Source organism: Dendrobates tinctorius, unplaced genomic scaffold (genome assembly GCF_039654945.1).
Source record: "Dendrobates tinctorius isolate UK_male_01 unplaced genomic scaffold, ASM3965494v1 ptg000107l, whole genome shotgun sequence".
Classification (NCBI taxonomy): Eukaryota; Metazoa; Chordata; class Amphibia; order Anura; family Dendrobatidae; genus Dendrobates; species Dendrobates tinctorius.
The window spans coordinates 36,308,805-36,321,756 of record NW_027361775.1 but is presented as its reverse complement, the minus strand read 5'-3'; the positions used below and the strand labels follow the sequence as shown (position 1 = coordinate 36,321,756).

General features: G+C 41.1%; 1 protein-coding gene across 1 annotated transcript in view; it reads left to right on the top strand.

Moving 5' to 3' along the window:
• LOC141100758 (uncharacterized) overlaps positions 1-12,952 on the top strand; it is a 450,303-nt gene that overhangs the window by 421,968 nt on the left and 15,383 nt on the right. Inside the window, 4 exon segments of the mRNA XM_073589442.1 lie at positions 884-1,057; positions 2,247-2,320; positions 2,892-2,971; positions 10,645-10,823. Coding sequence (XP_073445543.1) covers positions 884-1,057; positions 2,247-2,320; positions 2,892-2,971; positions 10,645-10,823 — 507 coding nt within the window.

Below are 12,952 nucleotides of genomic sequence, written 5' to 3'. Positions count from 1 at the left end.
ATGTGCTGTGTCACCCCCATAGAATCCCCATGTGCTGCCTGTCACCCCCATAGAATCCCCATGTGCTGTGCATCACCCCATAGAATCCCCATGTGCTGTACGTCACCCCCATAGAATCCCCATGTACTGTGTCACCCCAGTAGAATACTCATGTGCTGTGTCACTTCCATAGAATACCCATGTGCTATGTCACCACCATAGAATCCCCATGTGCTGTGTCACACCCATGGAATCCCCATGTGCTGTATCACTCCCATAGAATCCCCATGTATTGTCTGTCACCCCATAGAATACCCATGTTCATACACATGAAAATAAAAAAAAAGACCACCACATCCTCACCTTGGTCCCACTCCCTAGCGCTCTTCTCCTCTCTGCGCCTCCGGAAACCTGACTCTCTGGCAGTACACAGCTGACACGATGACATGACGTCATCGCGTCAGCTGTTTCACACGCTGATTGGTGGAGGAAGTGGCCAGAGGCTCCTCCTCCACCAATGCTGACTGCACCTAGGGAGAAAACGGAGAGAGCCAGGAAGCGGGCACAGTGCAGCCTGCGGACCTCTGGTTTGCATACCCACAGCTATCTAGGTCCGCGGGCCGGACTGAGACAGCCAGAGGGCCGGATGTGGCCCGCAGGCCACACTTTGCCCAGGCCTGCTCCAAGGGTTTTTTTTTTTTTACAAAGAGGTGCAGCACTATACAGCTATCCTTTTAGGAGAAACCAAACATTTTGAAGCTTTTATACATATATCTTCACTGATGAGAATGTTACAATAGAACATTTTGAGTGTATGCTTCATAAAAATTAAACATGTTTTGTTCCTTGCTAAAAAAATAAATATATATGCCAACGTCTGGTCTATTCTCATTACTATTTGCAGGTAATGGCGCAGACTGTTCCTGTATTGCACAGTGTGACACAAACTACTGTAGTAACGGTGGGACATGTACAGTGGTTGGTGTGAATTGCAGTCCTCAATGCACATGCCTGTCAGCATTCACTGGTGAAAGATGTACAGAAGCAGCAGAGTCCTTCAATGCAGAACTAAGTCCAGGTAAGTCACTATTCTCAGACTCTATGTAGACATCTCTGTATTGAGAAATGATGTGTAAATTGAATATATGTCGGAGAATTTAATTCATTACATTTAAAAAAGGATGTCCGGTCACAGTGTACTGATGATCTATCCTTAGGATAATTCATCAGAATAAGATTGGTGGGCGACCAACACCAGGCACCCTCATTTATCATGTCCTGTAAACTCCAGCAGCTCTTGGATATAAACACTGTGAATGGTGCTGCAAACAATGGCTCCTTTCGATGGGCAGCAGCCACTGCCAGGTGCACTACCTAGCAATGGCCGCTACACATTGAATGAAGCTGAGAAAACAAAAAGCAAAAAACACAAATATCCTGAACTAAAAAGTAAAAAATAAACTGCAAATAATGCATAAAGGTAATAATAATAAGGGTATTTAGTAAACATAATTTTGATCAAAATAATGTACAAGCCATCCCGCCACGTCACGGCAACCCTTGTGGGACAGTCCCTAATCTAGTATTTAAAACCTTTTCACTTGCCAAGTGACGTGAATGTGAACAAGGATCAAGCGGCTGAACCACTAGTAAAAGCTTAGGCCAGACAGGATGGTTTTCCCAGCTCAGAAAGAGGGCGGTCACACCCATATATGCACTGAATGCACAATGAAATGAATAAAAAAACGAATCTGAACTGAAAAAGTAAGTTAATGTGTATGCACAATGTAAGTGCATATTAACAAATGACCATTAACCAGAGAAAACAAAAAGCAAAAAACTCAAATATCCTGAACTAAAAAGTAAAAAATAAACTGCAAATAATGCATAAAGGTAATAATAATAAGGGTATTTAGTAAACATAATTTTGATCAAAATAATGTACAAGCCATCCCGCCACGTCACGACAACCCTTGTGGGACAGTCCCTACTCTGATATTTAAAACCCTCTTTCTGAGCTGGGAAAACCATCCAGTCTGGCCTAAGCTTTTACTAGTGGTTCAGCTGCTCGATCCTTGTTCACATTCACGTCACTTGGCAAGTGGAAAGGTTTTAAATACTAGATTACTTCACTGGTAGCATATCTTATGGCTAGGTAAACAGTATGTTGTGACCGGACAAAACCTGGTAAGCCCTGCCCTTTACTGCATGTCTACAATGACAGTTTACCTCTTATGTAATGAAATGCCATGTTCCTGTTTTCTTAGGTACAATGCAGAGGTCTATACATGTAAACTTATCCTCTGACATAAATTTCACTTCTAAAGAGAGTTATGACCTGGTAGGTATCTTTTCCATTGCATTTTACCTTGAATACGTCTTTACACTAGGCAGTTGTATGTATTTCAGCAATCTAGTAAAGTTCAATAATTGCATGTATAGGTACCAAATTATGTATTTAATTTGCTTATGTAGCGCCATTAATATCAAAGCACTTTACAAATATCATCATCACTGTCCCCAATGGGGCTCACAATCTAAGTTTCCTATCAGCATCCCTTTGGAGTGTGGGAGGAAATTGGAGAACCCGGAGGAAACCAATGCAACATACAAATTCTTTGCAGATGTTGTCCTTGGTGGGATTGTAACCTAGAGCCCCAGCACTCCAAGGCTATAGTGCTAACCACTCAGCTGCCTGAAATGCAGACAGTTTTTACAGTTTGAATGGAGACCTCCATGTTGTGTTTATAGCAGAACCATTTGGGCTTATGATGAGCCAAATAATACCACTACTTAGCAGCAAAGGTTATCTATGAAGGGAAATACAGGATTCATATAACTAAGATTAATGCAATTCTTGTCCACGTTGTTCCGCCTTCATAAAATATTTTTGTTTATTTGTTTGTACACAGATTGCGGAAAAACTAAAAACTGCCCCGCTAGATGTGACACATTTGTTTGATGAGAAGACTAGTCAATTCATAGAACAAGAGTAAGTGTCATTACTCATTGAATTTTTATCTTCTTGGCAAAACCTGTTTTCACTCTTTTTTATTATTATATTTAGAATATACCTTGGAATTAAGCAATGCTTCAGAATAAAATCAACATACAGATATATAGCTATCTATAGCTGTAGCAGCGACTAACATGGTAGCTTTGACTTGCTAGGGTAATAGCCTAATGCACCTGCTAACTAACATTAATTACCTGGCTTAATATGTTTTTAAAGAGAAATACCTGCAGATTGACCCTATATTGGCAGGTAAATAATATTTCTGTATATAACTAGTTTCCATAGCTCCATAGCATTAACCCCTTTCCGCTGGTGCTGAGCCCACACCTTTCTGGGCACATGTCAGCTGATACATACAGCTCACATGTTAGACACAGAAAAAACGGAGCAGAGAACACCATCCAATAAAAAACATTAATTTATTGATTCAAACAATTGAAAATACAAAAAGCTATACATACCAATAATGGCTTATACAGTAAAAAGGAAAAGGAGGAATACTAAGGCCAAAACAGAGGTACACATGGTGATCTTGGTACCCCTTTTGAGAAAGCATCCAACGCGAAATGCGCGTCAGGGGGTCACAGAAGGGCACATTGGTGTACTGGCGATCATGGGTAAGTGACATTAGTCAGATGCTGAAGGGCACTTGATTTGCTTAATGCTTTAGACAATATTTATTATATCCTGCATGGGTACTTCGCCCGGGACTTATCATGTTGTACCATATTGTCGCTTTATACACTTTATAACCCTTGGTCGCAAGATCACCATGTGTACCTCTGTTTTGGCCTTAGTATTCCTCCTTTTCCTTTTTACTGTATAAGCCATTATTGGTATGTATACCTTTTTGTATTTTCAATTGTTTGAATCAATAAATTAATGTTTTTTATTGGATGGTGTTCTCTGCTCCGTTTTTTCTGTGTCTAATATATCATTGGGAGCATTTCCATTTTCTAATTGTTGTTAGGCCTTGGCCTTACTCTTTGGATTGAAGTTATTTCTTCAGTATCTATTATAGTTTATATATGCTTATTTTGACTATTTTTCGTTTTCATACAGCTCACATGTGCCCACAACAGCCATGAGTGGAATCACGATCCACCTGTGGCTGTTAACTAGTTAAATGCCGCTGTGAATTTTTGACAGCAGCATTTAACTCACGTTTACCTGAAATGTGTCATAAATCCCGCCCATCGTGGCCCTGTGACAAGATTGCGGGTCACCGATGGGTCGCATGACAACCAGAGCAGACCTCTATGGTTGTCATTGCTGGATTGCTATGAGCGCCGCCCAGTGGTCAATGCTCATAGCAAGTGAGCATTTCTGCTACACACAGGCGATCTGATCAGAGGTGATCGAAGTAGTACAGCTTCTAGTCTCCTATGGAGGCTATTGAAGCATGCAAAAAGTAAAATAAAAATGTTTTTAAAAATATAAAAAAATAAGAAAAATTAAAGTTCAAATCAACCCCCTTTTGCCTCATTCAAAATAAAGCAATAAAAAATACACATATTTGGCATCACCGTGTTCAGAATTGCCAGATCTATCAATATAAAAAAGAATTGACCTGATCGCTAAATGGCATAACGAGAAAAAAATTTAAAACGTCAGAATTATGTTTTATTGGTCACCGCTGCATTGCAATAAAATACAATAATGGGCGATCAAAAGATCATATCTACACCAAAATTGTATCAATAAAAACTTCAGGTCAGCGTTCAAAAAGTAAGCCCTAAACCAGCCCCAGATCATGAAAAATGGAGACACTACTGGTGTCAGAAAATGGTGCCACTTTTTTTTTTTTACCAAACTTTGATTTTTTTTTCATCACTTAAAAAGAAAGAACCTAGTTTGGTGTCTATGAACTTGTAATGACCTGGAGAATCATATTAGCAGATCAGTTTTAGCATTTAGTGAACATGGTAAAAAAAACAACTGTGGAATTGCACTTTTTTTGCAATTTCACGGCACTTGGAATTTTTTTCACATTTTCCATTACATGATATGTTGAAACCAATTGTGTCTTTCAAAAGTACAAGTTGTCCCATAAAAAACAAGCCTTCACATGGCCATATTTACAGAAAAGTAAAAAAGTTATGGCTCTGGAAAGAAGGGGAGCAAAAAACAAAAATGCAAAAGGAAAAGTTGGCTTTAATTTAAGTGTAGAAAATATGGATGCGTGAGAGAAATGTTGATATCTATATTTTTGCATGGAAACCACAATGTTCCTCTATTAGTGTTGAGCATTCCGATACCGCAAGTATCGGCCGATACTTGCTGTATCGGAATTCCGATACCGACTTCCGATATTTTTTCAATATCGGAAGTCGGCATCGGAATCGGAAGTTCAAAGTTGATTGACAGCCTGACGTCATCATGATGCGCGGTGTGTGCGCATCATGATGCGCCGTCATTTCGGGCCTTCCGGGGGTCTCTGCCGGCCTGCCGGGGGGCTGTGTGGACTGCCCGGGGTCTGTACCGGCCTGCTGGGGGGCTGTGCTGGCCTGCCGGGGGGGGGGCTGTGTGGACTGCCCGGGGTCTGTACCGGCCTGCCGGTGGTCTGTGCACCCTGTGGGGGTCTGTACCGGCCTGCCGGGGGGCTGTGCCGGCCTGCCGGGGGGCTGTGCTGATGTCCGGGGGTCTGTGCAAGCATCGTCCGATGGGACTATAAGTCCCATCTGGCGATGCCTGCTACCATGACAGTGATTGACACATTAGCCAATGATGGGACAGTAGTAGTCCCATCATCCGGCTAATGTGTTAAATGTTAAAAAAAAAAAAAAAAAAAAAAATACTACATACATACTACATGCATGCTACATACATACTACATGCTACATACATACTACATATATACTACATGCATGCTACATACATACTACATGCTACATACATACTACATACATACCACATATATACTACATACATACTACATGCATGCTACATACATACTACATACATACTACATACTACATGCATGCTACATACATAACACATATATACTACATACATACTACATGCTACATACATACCACATACATACTACATACATACTACATGCATGCTACATACATACTACATGCTACATACATACTACATATATACTACATGCATGCTACATACATACTACATGCTACATACATACTACATATATACTACATACATACTACATACATACTACATGCATGCTACATGCATGCTACATGCATGCTACATACATACTACATACATACTACATACATACTACATACATACTACATACAATACATTCATACAATACATACATAGACATACAGTACATATAACATAGAGTAACATACTTACCAATACTTGTCACATTGTTCCCCGAAGCCATTGTCTTTTACGGAATAAATATTAACATAACAAACCACAAAAATACTCACCCACGATCCGAAGCAGTCCACGAGTGTGTCCCACGACGATCTTGGGTAGAGAACTGCAGCATCAGCTGATGCCGCCGTTCTCTACGGGCTGCAGGAATCCAATGACGGAAGATAGGTATCCTTCCGCACTGTATTCCTCCGCCACTTAAAAAAAAAAAAGTCCCTAGTCTCACTTTATGCCATTTTACATTCAACACATTAGCCGGATGATGGGACTACTACTGTCCCATCATTGGCTAATGTGTCAATCACTGTCATGGTAGCAGGCATCGCCCGATGGGACTTGTAGTCCCATCGGACGATGCCTGCACAGACCCCCGAAGCCTGCACAGCCCCCCGGCAGGCCGGCACAGCCCACCGGAGCCTGCACAGACCACCGGCAGGCCGGCACAGCCCCCCGGCAGGCCGGCACAGCCCACTGGAGCCTGCACAGCCCCCCGGCAGGCCGGCACAGCCCACCGGAGCCTGCACAGCCCCCCCGGCAGGCCGGCACAGCCCCCCGGCAGGCCGGCACAGACCACCGGAGCCTGCACAGACCCCCTGGCAGGCCGGCACAGCCCCCCGAAAGGCCCGTACAGACCCCAGAGAGGCTGTACAAGGCAAAAACAGGGTTTTTCTTATTCCGATACCGGAAGTCCCATAGACTTGAATGGGACTTCCGGTATCGGAATCGGCGATACCGATACTTTTTTTTTTAAGATCGGCCGATCCATTCCGATCCGATACTTTGAAGTATCGGACGGTATCGCTCAACTCTATCCTCTATATATTCCATGCTTTGCTATTTGCGAGGGGACATAAAATTTAAAGTGTTCATTATAAAATTCTTCAGTCATTTCTTAACCCTGTCACAACATTTGATGTAAATTTACGTCATGGTCGAGAAGGGGTTCCTGCAAAATTACATAAATTTACTTCTTGGCAACCATGCTGGCACAGTAGCAGTGCCCTCACAATTGCTGCTAATGCTCAGCTTGAGTAATAGCCGCGTCCCGGCTGTCACAGCCTGGAGAGGTGCCTGCACGAATCCGGGTCAGTTAACCCCCTAAATGCTGCGATCAATAGCAATCATAACATTTAGATGGCTGCAAAAGGAAAGGGACTCCCTCTCCCTTCAGATCGGCAACCCACGCAGCATCATTGCAAGGGCCAGTTGTTTCTATGACAACCTCCGGGTCTGCTGCCTCATAGTAAATGGATCTTTCAGGGGTTTCATCTGAATCACATCATTCAGAGATTTAGATGAAAACCCCACCGTAAGTGCTCAGTGTAGAGCACGGGATAAATGTAACCCAAAATTTTATGTAAAATGTTCCCAATAAAAGCTTCAAGTTAATCCACAAAAAAAGCAAGTCCTCACTCAGATCTATCATCTGTCAATTATAGCATAGGGGGTTTCCATGTTACTGGTAGCACAAAGGCTTTGGAAAAGCACTATAGCTCCTTGCCCCCCAAAAGAAATCCAGCAAATTCTGGGCACCTAGAACAAGCACCCCCCACCCTTCTGAGCCCCAGTGTCCCTATAGTACATATAGCATCCACATGTTTGGAATTTCTGTAGTGATGAGAGCCCCGTTTATAATTTATGGGAGCGTGTCTCCAGAAGCATGAGCTGGGCATAATGTATTGAACACTGCAATGACAGATTTGCAGTTTTCACTTATCAACAGCCTATGCTGCTTGTTTCTGGAAAACACACATGGAGTCAAAATCATCATTACACCAGTAGATAAAGTCCCAGAGGGTGAAATTTCCAAAATGGGGTGATTATGCTTTTCTGGCACTTAGAGGCTCTGTATATGTAGTCTGCAAGCTATTCTACAATAATTTGTTCTCCAAGAGTCAAATAGGGCCCCATTCCTCCCAAGCCTCGCATAAAACTAAGCAGTACTGTACGGCCATATATGGGGTATTTTCATGTTCAGCAGAAACATTTTGGTGCCATTTTAACCCAATTACCCATGTGAAATTTTAAAATCTGGGACTAAGACAATTTTTTTGTGGTAAAAATGTAATTATTTTTTCTTCACTGCCCAATGGTATAAAATTTCCTTGACACACCTGTGGTGTCAACATGATCATTGCACCTTTAGATGAATTCATTGAGAGGTTTAGCTTGTAAAATGTGGTCACATATGGGAGTTCTGCTGTTCTGGCACCTCAAGGGCTCTTCCAGTGGGTCATGGCACCCGCAAACCATTCCAGCAAAATATGCACTATAATATGGCGCTCTTTTGCTTCTGAGCTTTCCACTATGAAAAGTATTTCCTGTATAAGGAAAAAATTGCCCAACAAACTGTGTGGTTCATTTTTCCCTATTAGCCCATACAAAAATTAAAAATATGCTGCTAAAACAATATTTTAGTGGTAAAAATGTTTTATTTTTTTTTTTTCATCGCTCAAGTGCATAAAATTCTATAAGGCATATGTGGTGTCATTATGCTCCCTACACCCCTAGATGAATTAATTGGGTTGAAGTTTGTAAAATGAGGTCACTTATGGGTGTTCCGCTGTTCTGGCACCTCAGGGGCTCTGCCGATGTGACATGGCACCTTTAAACCATTCCAGCAAAATCTGAACTCCAACTTTTCCCCTTCTGAGCTTTGCACTGTGCCTCAAATGTAGTCTTCTCAAGAGGTGTAATTTTGAAAATGAGGTCACTTGTGGAGGTTTCTGCTCTTTTAGCATGTCGGGGCTCTTCAAATGTGACTTGGTATTCCTAATTTATCCCAGCCTAAATTGCGCTCCAGAATTCAATTGGTGTCTCTTCTCATCCAAGCCATGCCGTGTGCCCAAACACTAGTTTTCCTCCACATATTGGGTATCAATATGCACAACAAAGTAAATTGTCCATTCTCTTCTGTTACCCTTGTGAAAATGAAAAATTGGGGCTGTAGCAACATTTTTGTAGAAAAAATCAATTTTTTAATTTTCACGACCCAACAGTAAATTATATGAAGCGCCTGTGGGTTCAAGGTGCACTGCTAATCAAACGTCTATATAAATTCCTTGAGGCGTGTAGTTCCAAAATCAGGTCACTTGTGGAAGCTTTCCATTGTTAAGGCATTTCAGAAGCTTTTCAAACACGGCATGACATCTGCTATTTCAGCCAATTTCGCATTGCAAAAGTCAAATGGTGCTCCCTCCTTTCTGAGCCTTCCATGCGCTCAAACAGTAGTTTTCTACCACATATGGGGTATCGGCATATTCAGGAGAAATGGCAAAACAAATTGTATGATTCATTTTCTCCTTTTACCCTTGTGAAAGATCAAAATTTGAGGCTAAAGCAACAATTTTGTGTGAAAAAGTAAAATGCTCACTTTATTCTTCCACATTGTTTTAATTCTTGTGAAGCATCTGAAGGGTTAATAAACTTCTTGAAAATGGTTTTGAGCACTTTGAGGGGTGCAGTTTTTAAAATGGTGTCACTTCTGGATATCCTGTCATATAGGTCCCCGAAAAGTCACTTCAAGTATGATTTGGCCCCTAAAAAAATTGATTTAGTAAATTTTGTTGGAAAAATTAGAAATTGCTGATAAACTTTTACTACTTCTAACTTCCTAAGAAAAAAATACTGTTTCAGCAATTATGATGATTTAAAGTAGACTATTTTGTGTGATATAACTATCTGGTTTAAGAACATAAAAATTGTAAGGCTGAAAACTGCAAATTTTTCTAATTTTTTTCCAAAATTCCGATATCTTCTATCTAAATCGATCTAAATTTGCAACTAACATAAAGTATGATGTGTCATGAAAAAACATTCTCAGAATCATTGGGAAATGTTGAAACTTTCCAGATTTGTTGCCACATAAATTGACACTGATCAGAATTATAAAATTTGGCCTGGACAGGAAGGTGAAAACAGGCTCGGGGGTTAAGGGATTAAAGAGCAACTAAACTTTTCTAACGTTACATTTCAGAGCCCTATTAATTGCAAAGCAGTTCAGTAATAGTCCAGGTCCTGAGATCCCCACAAATAATTCAAACCCCCATCTCCAACACCCCCTGAGAGGTGTGCAGCTAAGGTGACAGGAGCCCTACTGAACTGCTTGCAATTAAAAATGCAGTGAAATATGAAAACTTTAGAAAGGTTTAGTTACTCTTGTGAAGCTTGTAAGCTTGTGTATTACCAGTACCTGCAGCTTGATCGTGTTTTGTAATACGTAGAACACATTATTTTAACTTTGCTACTGAATTGATTTTATTTCATGTATTTATGTTTCTATGTGTTGTTTTCAGGAATGGGCCTAGTGATATGAATGCGACATTCAGTGCAAAATTTACTTATGTGGCAAATATAACAACAGTTGAGTTTCTAAACGATGAACTGGTACCGTACTTGATGCAGAATATTCCTGCTTCAAGCGTATGGTCACTAGGTGACATTAAAATTCTCAGTGTAACTGACCATCTTCAATGTAAGTATCTGTAAACTGTAAGACATACATTTAGTAAATCTAAATGTCATCTAACATGTTACATTTCTTTGTCTTATAATGCAATGCATCATTTGACTTGAAAAGTATGAAATATCAGAGAGCTAAAAATTATAAAGACCAGGGAGCCAAATAGTTTTATTAATAGGATTACAACTAGAAGTTATTTTTCTTGCTTAATTTTGTTAATACAAATTTGAAATAAACCATATGTATTTTTATTTGTGTCAGAAAAATACTCACTGGCCTTCCCATATAATAATATTTACTCTTGGTAAATAAGAAGGAGTCTGTGAACATCACTAGGTGCTGTACCATTACATTTCTTTTTCAGCAACACAACAGTCTTCCTGAATGTGCGCAGGTATATAGTTATGGAAATGCAGCGATAGAAGGACAGAAGTAAAGCCCCCCTATACTCATGAGATAGTTGTCAGTCAAATGTTCATACAACATACATCCTCCTCTCCTGACCCTTCCATATATGCATACTCAGCTCAGTTCTCTATGAAACAGCTGATGCTAGAAACTTGTGGCAATGGTTTATCTCCTTTGAAGACAAAAGTATTTGACACCATATTTCCAACTGCCTTTTCTTTCACTCCTTTGTAATCATCTGCTAGGGTACCATTGGTTGTTCCTCATACACATCAGATTGCCAACCAGATTTGTTATATAGTTATTCCACTTAATGTGCTCTACTTTGTTTTAACTGTAAAAAAAACAGCTCAGGCAAACTGGAAATAATGTTCATAGCAATAATTGCTTTAATATCTGAGCCAGTCGTAGAAAACACTTAATATTATGGGTATTTGCATATGTTTTTTTGCTATATTTTACTGATTTGGTGGTAAAGTATGTGGGTGTAACGTTAACACTTGGGACCCAAAAGAAAATCTGTAACTAACAAGGTCCTTACCAATTATGTGCCATTTATAAAACTAGTGTTCTCTTGTGTGACCATGAGCATGTAGGTCTCTTAAGATATCAGGACTGGAGGGATCAGGGATCAGTGGGCTGCTTAACCCCTTCACGACCTTTGATGTACCCATGCGTCATGGGCCTTGAGGTGGTACTGGAACCCAAATCTACTGATTATTTGACCAATAGGGGTAGTATAAAAAGAGAAGAGAAGGGGGCTTAGAACCGATCCTTGAGGGACCCCAACAGTAAGAGGAAGATGAGAGGAGGAAGAGCCAGCAAAAGATACAGTGAAGGAACGGTCAGAGAGATAGGAGGAGAACCAGGAGAGAACTGTGTCCTTGAGGCCAATGGAGTGGAGCATAGTGAGGAGGAGCTGATGATCCACAGTGTCTAATGCTGCAGAGAGATCCAAGAGAATTAACATGGAGTAGTGACCATTAGATTTAACTGTTAGTAGATCATTAGAGACTTTAGTGAGGGCAGTTTCAGTAGAGTGTAAAGGGCGGAACCCGGATTGTAGAGGGTCGGGAAGAGAGTTATCTGAGAGATAGTGGATAAGATGGGAGTGGACCAGGTGTTCCAGGAGTTTAGAGATGAAGGTAAGATTAGAGACAGGTCTATAGTTAGCGGCACAGTTTTGGTCGAGGGATGGATATTTTTAAAAAATTCACAAAGTAAAAGAATAAATATTATAACCATTTTAAGGTAGCACTTATTATTCATGTTGGAGACACTCACTTGGCAGCAGACTAACAGGGTCCGGCACAGGGTTTTTCACATAAAACGTCCATATGGTTTATTGTTAGATGGCATAAACCATGGAGGCACGAAGGTTAAAGTAACAGTCTTATGTCAAACAGAAGAATGTTCATGACAGAGCTCCGCTCTGTTAGACCTGTGGTCACACAGGCGGTGCCATGTCCAGCACGCAGTCTCTCGCCTAAACACAGTTAGTTCACCCTCTCCGGGGTTACCTCTTAGTTACTCCTCATTCAGGATGTCCGTTCCCTCCTGGGGACCGTCCAACACACACAGGCCTCACCAGGGGCAGGGGGTTGGACCAGATGGCCCAGGAGGTCCCTTCCAACTCTACGATTCTATGATTCTATACACAGGCCTCACCAGGTCCGCGGCCTCAGCATGTGCTCTTCAGGGTGGCACCACACCTTCCAACACCTAGGCCTTCC